Source organism: Dasypus novemcinctus, chromosome 15 (assembly GCF_030445035.2).
Source record: "Dasypus novemcinctus isolate mDasNov1 chromosome 15, mDasNov1.1.hap2, whole genome shotgun sequence".
Classification (NCBI taxonomy): Eukaryota; Metazoa; Chordata; class Mammalia; order Cingulata; family Dasypodidae; genus Dasypus; species Dasypus novemcinctus.
In genome coordinates, this window is record NC_080687.1 from 65030385 (window position 1) to 65044340 (window position 13956).

Consider the following 13956-nt stretch of genomic DNA (forward strand, 5'->3'; position numbering starts at 1 on the left):
ATCCTCAGTACCTCCTAAAAAAACCCAACAACTTAGTTTTCATTTTCTAACACAAAGATAGAGGATATTGCTTCATCTAGAGAAGCAAAAATTTTCTTGGAACAAGCAATAATTCATCATGACATTTTTCTCCAAATGGCACTAAGGAGAAAAAAATCACAAGCTTTTGTTTCGGGGGGGGGGGGGGGGGGGAAACTGATTTATTGTTAGTTTTGACAACTAATATGTAATCATGGTTGAGTTATTTAACTTTAATCAGAATCACTTTCATCTGTAAAAATGGGGACAATAATATTTAACTCAGTGGGCTGTTATAAAGGTTAAATTATTTAATACATGTGGAAGTACCTAGTAGACTGCCTTAAACTTTTACAAAACAAACAGAGGTCACACCAGATTTTGTTTTGTTCTTCTATAAAAGCAGAAGACATGACATTAGATTATGCCTTAATGAAAGCAAAAAATTAGTGAAAGCAATCTTGGCTCCCTACTCTGCTTAACGAAGGTTTTACTGAGTAAAGGGACAGAATTTGGGGAATTTAGAGTGGAGAGTTTTGGATAGATGGAGTTCTCAGTTCAATTTATGACCAAATCATTTAGCTAGTATTTGTTGTGCAAATATTCCAAGCTAACATATTTGCCCATCCCAGTTGAGCTTTGTAGCCTGAAAAGGCAATCTAAAAAATACTATTTTTCTCCATCTACTGCCTTGTCATATTTTTATCATTTTTCCTTAGTATTAGAATAATACATTTGGAGAAAAATTGAGAATAAAAATCATTTAATACACCATTCATAATTACAGAGATAACTACTTTTCTCTTTTCTAAGAATACACAAACACACAACTACTTCTGACTGTATAAATGCTAAAAACATAGCTTAAGAGGTTAATGTTATCTTTTTTTGAAATCTAAGGTTTTGAATTTTCAGACTATGATTGAATCCCTAACATGAAAGCTAATATTTCTGAGCAAGTACTAATGTAGAAAATAAAAACCTTTGGTGGCCATGCCTCGAATGTCCTAGAATTGTAAACTTGAATTGCCTGGTTTTCTTATTTCATTTAATACATAACTGATAACTACATAAATGAGTTGGTGATCTCATTTCATATTACATGACCATATACAGTCTTATCAGAACTAAGTGTTCCTTTTAAAAAGTTACAGGTACAGCTGTCCAATACAAAAAGAAAATGAAAGATTTAAAAATGTTTATCTGGTCTTTTTAGGAATTCCTCACTTAAATCTTCAAAATATGGCTAATTAAAACAATGACTCATATTAGGGAATTTTCCAGGATTCTCACTAGGGTGAGGCAAGCCAGTAACCAGTGAGGCAAGATTTAAGGAGGCACTGGCTCTCAGGTGCTGACCCGGCACTTTGCATGACTCAGAGCTATTTCCCCCTTAAATTTTGTGTCTTAGGTGCCTTGCTTGCCTAATTCTAGTCATGGCTCTGGTTTGCATTGTCAATAAATTAATGAGTTATTCTTATCCAATTGCTGTCTACCAGCTATTCTAAGCACAATATGATCCTCAGTGGCACAAAACGAGTACTTCAATCCTGCAGACCTGCTGTTTGGTCATGTAAACATTCAAGTGGATGGCCAAGCACTCTATAGGTCACCCGCTACTCTACTTCCACTTAAGCAGTTTGTACATGCTTTTGTATTTGCATACGTGACACAAGAAAATATTAGAAAAATATTAAAAATCTGTATCAGATTTGTTTTATTAAATTTTAATTTTTACTTTGAAAAGAATAAAAGTTCCTTTTCTTTACATGTTTGGCATTAACAAAAGCCACGATGTTGGATTATGAAACCATAATTGCCAAAATGAAGAGATATTGTCAAATGCATGAAAATTAACTGACAATTATTTAATTAGATATGCATTTATGCAAATTTCATCGATGCCATGCAGTAGTAGGCAATTTATATGAGTAGTTCCATACTGCTAGTATTTAATTTTCATGCTTGAACACATGTTCTTCTAAATCTACTCAATTCCAAATCTAGTAAGTTAAACTTATAAAATTTCAGTCTGTCATAATCCTTTAAAATAAAAAAGAACTGCCATTCTGAAAAAATACTTTAAATACAATTTTATGATAATAAAAGTAGTTGGTATAACTATCTGTAATTACTCTCTCTTAAACATTTAATTTCAAAAACATCTGTGAAAATTCTGTACAGTGAATATATCAGGCCTCCACAGTGAAGAGAAAATTATTAAAAGGCAGGGTCCTAGGATGTAAGTTACAGTAGTAATGATGGATAAAGTCAGGAATGTTGGGAGTCAGAAGAAAAAATAAACATCTAAGTTTTACTTAGTTGGGTAACCTGTTGTTAAATCTATTTATCTACCTAAAAGTCATCTATAAAATCCAGCCCAGGGATATCTTCTTATCCCCTTGAACCCTTACATAAAAGGCACCTTTAAGAGAATTCACTTGAAAGGTTATTACTAAGATAGAGGCAATCCCCCAATTCCTCTGACACCATTTTGAGGATAGGCACCTTTGAACTCCTTCCAGTAACATCCCTGGGTTCATCTCTCTCAGTAGCATCCTTTTGATAATTTCTTCCCAAATATCTGAAATACCTCTTCCAGACCAGGAAATAATGTCTTCAGGAAACTCATCAACCAATGATCTTTCTTGAGCATTTCATTCTCTTTTAGGATAACAAAGTTGTAGAAACAAAGCTAAGTTGGAGCAGAGTAATTCAGTGGAAAAAATACTAAAAATTAAGCTCAACGATACCAACTGCTAGCAAGGCTGCAAGATAACCAGGACTCTCATCATTGCTGGTGGCAATGCAAAAGATGTAATCATTTTAGAAAACAGTTTGGCAGTTTCTTTCAAGTTAAACATACACTTACCATATGATCCAGCAGCACCTGGGGATTTACCCAAGAGAAATGGAAACTTACATTCACACACAAACCTGTACATGACTGGTTATAGCACATGTTTTTATAAATGCCCCAAAGAGGAAACAACACAAATGCCCATCAACTGGTACATCCATGCAAGGGAATACTATTCAGCAGAAAAAAGAAAGCAAATGACTAACATTTACAACAACATGGATGACTCTCAAATGCATTAAGCTAAGTGAAGAAAAGGCTACATATGAATAATTTAATTTATATGAAATTCTGGAAAAGGTAAAACTACAGAGGTAGAAAACAGATCATTGGTTGCTGGCCTGGGGACTAAAAAAAGGGTTGACTACAAAGGAGGCATGAAGGAATGTTCTGGGGTGATGGAACTATTCTATATAATGTCTATGGTGACAGTTACACAATCATATGTTTTAGTTTAAAAAGCATAGAAATATACCCTAAAAAGGGTGAATTTTACTGCATGTATATTATACTTCAATAACCTGACTTTAAAAAGCAAAACAAAATAGGGCTTATTTCTTTTTTAGCTACTAGCTAGCCTTGGGCAATCCACGTAAGGCTCATTAGTCCTTCTAGAAAATTGGGATTATATTTACCCTAAAAGATTTTTGGTGAGAACCAAATGAAAAAATAAAATAACTTTATCAACTTTAAAGTATACCACATACCTCCTGAGAGCCTCCTTATTGCTCAAATGTGGCCTTTCTCTAAGCCAAACTCACATTACCCTCTAGTGTGGGACATGACTCCCGAAAAGTCAGGGATGAGCCTCCCTGCCACTGAGAGAGTATTACCAAGCACCAACTAATAATGCAATTGGAAAAAGACCCTGACCAAAGGGGGAAAGTGTAAAGACAAATGAGTTTATAAGGTTAAGAGACTCAAAAGTGAGTTGGGAGATCATTCTAGAGCTTATGCTTATATATGTCTCGATAGGATCTCATTGACTGCCAAAGTACATATTGCCTCAAATAGCAGGGCTCCTGAGGGCTCTGGAGACATCCAGACATTGTAGGCAGGGCAGATAGCTCAGGAGTTTGGTGCCCTGCCAGTGGGCTCTACTTTGGAATTTATGCTCCCCAGTGTGACAGAGTTTGACTCAGTTATGGTTTCCTTACACGTGGCTCTTCTGCCCCTTCTATTTCAACCTAAAGTTAGTACTAGAGTCGATAGATGTATGTCCAAGAGACTTAAATCTTTGGGCTATCCATGTTTCATTTGGGTCCTAAATCTCAACAGAGTTGCAACATCTACCCTCTAGTTCATTGGACCCAACCAGGACAACTAACAAGATGATGATGGACAACGACTATCTCAAGGAAAAGAAAAAGTCTGCAACAGCAAGCAAGATAGTCCCATCCATCTGCTCATGGGATCTAAGGCCCCTTTCAATTAGAGGTGGAGTAGGCATCACCATCCCAGAATCCTCAGGTTTGGGGAATGAACGATAGGCTAGAGTAGATTTATTGTTATTTTACTACAGACTTATTGTGATTCTAGTAATGGAAGAACTTTTATCATTGATGGAGGCAGTAGCCACTGGAGTTCTGAGGGGAGGGAGAAGTACAAATAGGTATAATCTGGGGGCATTTTTGGGACTTGGGAATTGTCTTAAATGATACTGCAATGACAGATACAGACCATTATATATCTTGCCATAACTTACAAAAATGTAGTTTACAAGAGAGTGTAAACTACAATGTAAACTATAACCAACTGTTAGTGGCAATGCTCCAAAATGTGTTAATCAATTATAACAAATGTACACCACTAATGAAGGATGTTATTAATGTGTGAAAATGTGGGAGGGGTAGGGAGTGGGGCATATGGGAATCCCCTATATTTTTTATGTAACATTTATGTAATCTAAGTATCTTAAAAAATGAAAAAAAAATGATATAAAGTACACCACAAATATTGTATAGTTCATATTAGGTACACAGTGATGAATAAAACGGCGGTATACTAAAGAAATGAAATGTCTAATAGGGGGAGGGATAAAACTGATAATTATTAAATACTGTGGAAATTCAGTGAGAGAGATATGAATAAGGCAATACAGGGGCAACTAGAAGGGGCATTCTAGGAATAAGAACTAACTCTAAGGGGTCAGATAACTGTCAGATGCAAAGGTAGGAAGTCATTAATATCATGGACAACTGGGATCCAGTAATTTTTATGCAACATGGACACCAGAGAAACCTGATGTTAAAAAATATGATAAAAGGGAAGAAGTACCTCACGATGATTTAGAAGTTGTTCTAAATCGAATGACATTTGATTCTTCGTCTGTAGTAAAGTTGACTTTTCTTTATGCAAATTGCTGGAAGAAAACCAAATTTTAAAAGGTCATCACACTGCTGTAAATTTAATTAAAAATAGCAAAACAGCAAAACAGTGAACTTAAATCTGATGATCTAAATTAAAGATAAATTTATTGTCTGTAAAGACATCAGATCAGCCATTGTAATATTTGATTTACTTAATGACTTAGCTATTTTGTAAAAAGATTCGTTTTCTTTTAATAATCATTTGACTATACAATTAAGAAGCTTTTCTGAGAAAACCTTCCTACATAGTTTGGGAATAAAATTATTCTTTTAAAGATGACTATGTACTTCTGAAATGTAAAAAGATCAGAAGGGACTTATATAAGGTAAAAGAGAAAGTAAATGTGGGCAACATATTAAAACACAAAAAGTTAAAAGTCAAAAGATTTATTCTTTTTTAAATGATAATCAATATTTATTTATTTATTTGTTGCTATCATTTTAATTTTTTTAGTTTTTTTGGTTTTTATTTATTTTTTTAATGTTACATTAAAAAAATATGAGGTCCCATATACCCCCCACCCTCCAAAAGAGTTATTCTTAAAACTGGAAGTAGAATTTTCAAATTTACCAATAGAAATATAATTTGGTTAGGTAAATGAATAAGGTATTTAATCTATGGTAAACTTGGGAAAATAATTTTTGCTTCTAAATTCCAGTTTAACCTTCAATTTATTAGTGTGTATTGTGAATTTCCTTTTATTTTTTAAATTTTAAAAAAAGATTTATTTATTTATTTCTCTCCCCTCCCCCCCCACCCCGGTTGTCTGTTCTCTGTGTCTATTTGCTGCGTCTTCTTCTTTGTCCGCTTCCGTTGGTTGTTGTCAGCAGCACGGGAATCTGTGTTTCTTTTTGTTGCTTCATCTTGTGTGTCAGCTCTCCGTGTGTGCGGCACCATTCCTGGGCAGGCTGCCCTTTCTTTTGTGCTGGGCGGCTCTCCTTACAGGGTGCACTCCTTGTGCATGGGGCTCCTCTATATGGGGATACCCCTGCGTGGCAGGGCACTCTTTGAGCACATCAGCATTGCGCATGGGCCAGCTCCACACGGGTCAAGGAGGCCCGGGGTTTGAACCGCGGACCTCCCATGTGGTAGACGGATGCCCTAACCACTGGGCCAAGTCCGCTTTCAGTTTCCTTTAAATATATTCTATTTCCTGATAGGAGAGGGGGAAAAGCTATCTCGCGAACCTAACTGTAAGGATATATTAATATTTAAAAGAGAAATATTTGGTCCTATTTTATACTGCTGGAGTTTCAATATCCTACATACATATATTAATTAGAACCAATAAATGAAATATTCTTCTAAAGCTACTGGTATGAATCTACTCTGCTAGCACTATATAAGAATTAGGAAAAGCAATCTTGAAGTAACATAATTCTTCAAACATAAAGACAAAACTGGTGAGGTAAAATTGATGAGAATTATTCTGCCGAGTGGGTAAGATGCATTAAGTTATCTTTAAAGAAAATGGAAAACCCCCAATTAAAAATAAATTGTAAGTTTTTAAAATTCAAGGAATAGTAGTAGGTTTTCTATAAGAACTGGTAATTCCATGGATTTAGGAGGAAAAAAGTCCACATTCTCTTTCCTAATAACTGAGTGCTTCTCCAGAAAATATCACAATTTGTCCTCTGACAGTAAAGATTAGGTGCAATTCTGACTTCTGTTTCCACCTGTGCCACTGACTTAATTGTGTGGTGTAAAGCACAAAACACACCATCCCATTGAACCTCAGTGTTCAGATCTGTAAAAGTGGAAAATAATAATAAAGTATGTCAAAGGGATATGTGGCTTATCTAATGAAGGATTAGATATAGCAATGAACCTATAAAACTCTTTATAATGCTAATAGTATTGCTAATTTAGATTAAAACACATACACACACAAACAGGCATCAGAGGAAAAGAGTCATTGAAAGGCAATACAGGTAAGTAGCTCAGCAGAAAAAACAAATGGACTCTTGGAGTTAGGGACCAGAGATCCTTCTAAGCTGAGGAGCTAAAAAAAAATGGTATAAAAGGAAACTGAATGCCATATTCCTTAAAAGTCCCCCATAGCATGGTAAGGATCAGATGTTTCTTTAACTCTAGAATTCAAATCTCTCTTTAGCTGGAATCACTTTGAAGATAAAATCTCTTCAACAACTAAAACACCCAATAATTAGGAATACTAATATTTAAGGAACATATGCATTTTATGTTCACATACATGTACATAGAGTTCACAGATATATACTCACATGCAGTGCATATATTCTCACATACATATCCTCAAATACCAACTAGCCCATTAAATAAAATGTAGTATAAATAGGGATGGAATGTTGACGTAATTAAAGGATTTTGACTATATGATTATTTAAAAATGCTTTATATGTAGTGTTTAACTTTTTTCAAGAATATATTTAAATAGCAAAAATAACTATAACATGGAGTAAAGGCTGGGTGGACTAAACAGGTTTACAGAGCAATCCTCCTGCATCAGTTTATCATATTATTTCTATGATTAAAATATTTGGGTATGTACTTTCAAAGTCTTAGTCTTCCTTTGATATTCCTAATAATATACTCTCAAACCACAAGGAAGACCACCTTCAATTTGTGGGTCTCCAAAACCACATATGATTATTAGTATACTCACTGTTCTTTCAAATACATATGTAATTACTCAACAGACATTTAGTCTCCGTAAGACATATTTCACAACAGTGGAAACTTACCTTGAAAAATACAAAGCTTCTATGCGTGACTCATAAAGCCACTACAAAACAAATCTCCTTATAAGAGCATCTACCTTGAATGGTATATTACACTCATAATTGTTCAATTCAATGTTAATTATTACTCAGAAACTCATGTTTATGGCTGTTTCACCTGCTATAGGAAAACATATTCCTGATATATTACTCTTTAGCTTCCTGGATCAATATAACCTAGTTGAGTCTTACAAGAGAAGTAGACAATGCAGTCCTTTCTTCTTTAACTACTAAAAGTTAAGAATAAATTGAGAACTGACAACAGGGCATGAAAATTTATGCTAATTACTCTCTTTCTATGCTTCCTTTAGTTTTGAACTATAGATCAAACTCTGTAACCCAGATTGTCTCTTGTGGCTTGGTGGAGAAGAGGTAACACTATTTTACTAATTTTAAGACAGACATTACTTTAATGATAGAGGAATTTAAAGTAGTTATTAGTGACACCTCAAATATTAGCTTTTAACATGATTATAACAAATTCACTTTGAAGCATATTTAATCTTTCTAGATAATGAATATATTGTATAAACAGCTAAATTTGTAAGGGGTTTGGGGGTATGGTATAGTGGTATTGTTTAATTTCCTAAGAAAATCATGAAATTGCTTAGTTCTTTAAAGAGTTCTATTGTATAAGCTAGAGAAACATTTTTATAATCAGTTAATATAAATATTCTTTACAGTTAAAATAAATACCCAGAAAAGAGGAACAGGAATTTTGAAGGAACATAATTTAGTAATCTTTTTGGGTGGTAGATCTAATTTTTAAATCTTGACTTAATGAAGGACTAGGGGAGGAGAAGTAGCATTTACTGAGTTTTTCCTACGTGCCAGAAGCTTTACATATATTTCCTCATTAATTTTTGCAACTATCCCTTGGTGTTCATATTAATATCTATATTTTACAGACACATTTACCTTGAGAAAAGAAACGAGGTTGATGTGCATTTAAACCTCAGGATAATTCCACTATACTTTCGGGAGTCTCACTAAAGGATCTGAAATGTCATCAGCTCAGAGTAGGGGTGAAGGTAAACAGAATGTGATCTATCCTGCTATACCTGACTTGCTAATTGGGCTGACTTTTTTTATGGCAATGTTACATCTCATCATTTCTAAGGTAATAATCAGAATACAATTTAGCAGCAACTCCATGATCACAATTAAACTACTGAAAGCACCTTAAATTTTCACATTAGAAATCAGTTTCAAGAAAAAGCAAGATTTTGTATCTTGTGAATATCAATTTAGAACCTACTAAAATATTGTACAACAAATTTATGAAAGTTTTAAAGGACTCAAGATGCTAAGAACACAATTTTTTAAGGTAGTAAATACTCAAAGTATTTTGAGAAATGTTATCATTTTAAATATGATTTTCAATATAAATATTTGTTAAATGTAAGCTAAACACTAATTCTAGCAAACATTTACTGAGCATTTACAATGTGCTGGGTATTTGCTAGGTACTGTGCTACTTACATTACAAGGATTATGTCATTTAATCCTCAGAATAACCATAGGCATTAGATGCTGTTAGCACCACTTTCCTCTCACAGATGAGGAAAATGGCTGTGCTATCCAATACGATAGCCAAATAGCCACAAGTGCAAATTTAATTTAAAAAAAAAATTTTTATTAGAGAAGTTGTAGGTTTACAGAAAACTCATGCAGAAACCCAGAGTTCCAAAATAAAGCCCCTATTATTAACACGATGCATTAATGTACATTTGGGAAATTTAAATTTAAATTAATAAAAAAAAATAAAATAAAAACATAGTTTGGCTACCACATTGGACAGTGCATGCTTGGGACCTTATTATCATTACAAAAAGTTCTACTGAACAGAAGAGTTTTAGAAAATTTAAGTGACTTACCCCAATTTAAAACTAAGTACCAAACTGGTTTGAACCGATGCGACCTATCCTATAGCCCCTTTAAAAATTTTTTTTTTCCCGAATAACATTTTTTATTATGGAATATTTCAAAAAAGAGAGAGAAAACATAATAAATTCCCATGTATCAGTCACTCAGCTTCAACTATTACCAACTCACTAAAGTCCTAGTTTAACCACTACTCTATACTGTTTTGTTTGGTTCTCTTCCTTAATTATACTACTTCATGAAGTTTTCCCTTATTCAGCAAGGAACATAAGGAGGCAGTATAACATTAATAATTAAGAGTATAGAATTAGAAATCAGACTGATTGGACTCAAATTTTGGCTTTACCACAAAGTATATGTTCTTAGAGGAAAAGTTACATAATTTCTCTAGGGTTGAATTTATTCATCTTTCTAATTTTCTCCCATAGCTAGCTATTGTTTTTCTCCATACTAAACATTTTCAGCTATCTTAATTATTAGCAGAATAAATATTTTTAAGACGTTTATTTGGAGGTAATTGTGAAGGAGGTAATTTTTTTCTCATGCTTTTTATATACCCCTCCTAAGATTATAAAGATAAAGTAAGACTATTATAAAAAACTTCAAAACAACAGAAATATATAACACAGGAAGAAAAAGTTCTATTTGGGGTTCTGCCTTCAATTTCCCAAGGATAACCACATGTCCAGTGAATGGTGAAAAACTTCTATTGCCCTCAATTGCTAGTTATGGAATAGATTAGTTATTGCTGGTAACATATAATTCTAAATATAATTTTCAGTTTTAAAATTAATCTAGAAATAAATCATTGTTAATTTTGAAGTATAAAGCATAAAGTGATAAAGAATAAAGTGATTTTAAATTATTTTATCAAGTCACCAAAAAATTAAGACCAGGAATAAGTTCTGGACAAATTTTTTTGGTAGGGTATAAATGAGAGAGGGAATATAATTATTTGGATTTATAAAAAAGAATGCTAATTCTTTGTAGTTAATTACCAATAGTTTTATACTTTTGGTTGTATACCTTGGGAAACTTGTATTTAATAACTAACTTCATATTGTTTTCTAATTCCTGAATTTTACAATTTCTACTCCCACTTAACTTTCTAATTCCGCATTTCTAAGTCAGTTAATTTATTGGTAAAAAAGTGAATCATTCTTATAATCTTAAAATCTAAAAACAACCAACCCAAGATCTAAACCTCTTTCCTTAAGCAAAGCATCATTCTTCTTACTTCAATTAAAAAGAACTTAAATGATCTCATACATGAAGAGTTAGAGAATTTGAATGACTACTAAATGGAGCAATGTCTTTTGGAAAAGGACTCACATATGAAAACAATTTCAGTCTAACGAAGTGAAAGGGATTTACTCATTTACATTTAGGTAATTCAAAGGTTAGTTCATGTAAAGTGTCAGGGGAATAAAAGCTGAAATACTCCTTGGCAAAGTCAACACGAATCTAAGTAAATGTGTACATTTTATCTGTTTAAAAAAGTCGTTTTGACTCCATGAATGGCCTGTGGTTATATTCCTCCCCTCTCTTTGGTCAACTAACAAAGCACAAAAGAATTCTAGGGCAATAAGGAAAGGCTGGCTGCCGCGTGCCCTAGAGTGAGGGGTGTTTTGTCAGTGAGTGTACTACTTTATTTCCATACTAAGACTTCTGATCATAAGGTGGAATGTGAACACCTGATGTGACATGACCTAGTTTTTTCTAAAGAGAAATTTAATTCTCATTAATTTCAGACCATGTTCATTATTTAAATTTTTTGTTTTACAATTTACAACATGAATTCATCTATAGTGGTATCTATTTACAATGTCTTTATTATTCAAATAAAAGATTTGTAGATGGTTTACCTGACATCTTTCTCAAGTTGTGTAATACACTTTTTCAGTGAATCAATCTTAGAATCTCTCTGTCGCACTGATTCAATGAGATATCTGTAAGGTTGCTGTGTTTGGTCTAATAACGAATTAGCCCTGTCAAGCTGAAGAAAAAAAGATTTCATTAAAATCTAGAATGTTTTACAACAAACCAAAATCATCCAAAATTCTTGACACAGATAAAACATACAAAGGGAGTATCTTGTTTAAGCTATTCTTGAAAAACTTTTCCTGTGTAAATATGAAGGTTTTAAAAATGATTTCATCAATACAGATATACTTTATAATAATAAAAGACTATATAAACAGGAGGGAGAAGTTTTAAATAAAGTATTAATAGTTAACCAATTTTGGCGGTGGGTCACTTATACTTTTTTGTATTAATTGGTCTAAGAAGCTATAGGACATAAAATCATCTTTAATGAAAATTCATTAGCTAAAAATGAAAATCTTTCATGTTTTATTTCCAGTTAAAATAACATTAAGAAATATGTAAACAAATCATTCACAAACACATAATTTAGAAATGTTTTCTATCTCTTCATATTTCCTATACCTCTTCATATCTCTTCATATTTCCAAAGGAAATACATCTTTTGTTTTTAAAGATGTATTTATTTATTTCCCCCCGTTGTCTGCTCTCTGTGTCCATTTGCTGTTGTGTTCTTCTGTGTCTGCTTGTATTCTCATTAGGTGGCTCTGGAACCCATCCTGTGACCGTGTGGAGGGGGAGAGAGATGATCCTTCTCTTGCACCACCTCAGCTCCTTGATCTGCTGTGTCTCTTATTATCTATTCTGTGTCTCTTTTTGTTGTGTCATCTTGCTGTGCCAGCTCTTTGCATGGTCCAGCACTCTTGCGTGGGGCAGCACTCCTGTGAGGGGTGGCACTCTGCACAGGCCAGCATCCTGCATGGGTCAGCTCACCACATGGGCCAGCTTGCCTTCACAAGGAGGCCCTGGGCATGGAACCCTGGACCTTCTAATATGGTAGACAGGAGCCCAATTGCTTGAGCTACATCTGCTTCCCATCCTTTCAGTCTTTAAAAGTGTAATTTAGGTATCTGAATCCCTATGCAAATAGTTTTATATTAGGCTTTTTCACGTAATCTTATCTCATAATCATTTTCCAGTTGTTGTAGTACTTGAATTTATATTTAATGGATAAATGCCTTTTATGGTAATATGCTATAATTTAATTACATTTCTTACAGTGACTGACATTTAGGATATCAATTTTTGACAATAAAAGTAATGCTACAACAATGTTTTTTTTGTACTGGAGACATTTTTTGTTAAATTAATATTTTCTTTATGCTAAATTTTCAGAACAGAATATGCACTAGCTTAAGAAGTATGACTATTTAATGTTCTTGATACATAATACTGAATTTATTTCCAAAGGATTTTACCAATTTACAGTCCTACAAATAATATGAATGTTTTCGTTCTTTTTTTTTTTCTTAAGCATTTGTAAAATATATATCACTGTTACACTAAACACAGCACTGTCAGTGCCAGCGGGACCCTATTTTGATACATAATAAGTTCTTCAAAAATGTATTCTAAATTTGGATATGCAAAAACTGGGCAATCACAACAAAATTGCTTAATATTTATTAAAAGTGTGAGGGGATGGGAGGGCGGATATTTTATTCCAGAGACAAAAATAAAAAATTCCTAACTACTCTATGACCTTGAGACATTCTTAGATAATAAAATTCTAGCATTTTATAATTATTATTTTTTAAATTTCCTTCCTAACTACTAACAAGTTCAACTGTGAATAATGCCACAATGAACACTGAAGTGCAGATATCTGTTCACGTCTCTGCTTTTAACTCTTTTGGGTATGTACCTAGAAGTGCGATTGTCAGGTCATATGGTAATTCTATACTTACCTTTCTGAGGAACCACTAAACTGTCTTCCACTGCAGCTGCATCATTTTACATTTCCATCAACAATGAATTAGTGTTCCTGTTTTTCCACAACCTCTATAGCACTCGCAATTTCCTGTTTTCTTATTTAAAATTTTTTTTTTAAAAAGTGGTCATTCTATTGGGTGTGAGATGGTATCTCATTGTGGTTTTGATTTGCATTTCCCTAATAGCTAATGATGTTGGGCATACTTTCAGGTGCTTTTTGGCCATTTGTGTATCTTCTTTAAAGAAACG

General features: G+C 33.4%; 1 protein-coding gene across 2 annotated transcripts in view; it reads right to left on the bottom strand.

The window, feature by feature from the left end:
• The window catches only part of PIBF1 (progesterone immunomodulatory binding factor 1), a 273027-nt gene that overhangs the window by 43914 nt on the left and 215157 nt on the right, over nucleotides 1-13956 (bottom strand). For both annotated transcript variants that reach the window (XR_009180643.2, XM_004468148.5), the window contains exons 15-16: nucleotides 11757-11887; nucleotides 5156-5240 (exon numbers count right to left, since the gene is read on the bottom strand). Coding sequence is in view for 1 of the 2 variants with exons in the window: in XM_004468148.5 (XP_004468205.2) it covers nucleotides 5156-5240; nucleotides 11757-11887 (216 nt within the window). In the remaining variant the exon portion in view is untranslated. The remainder of the gene's footprint in view (nucleotides 1-5155; nucleotides 5241-11756; nucleotides 11888-13956) is intronic.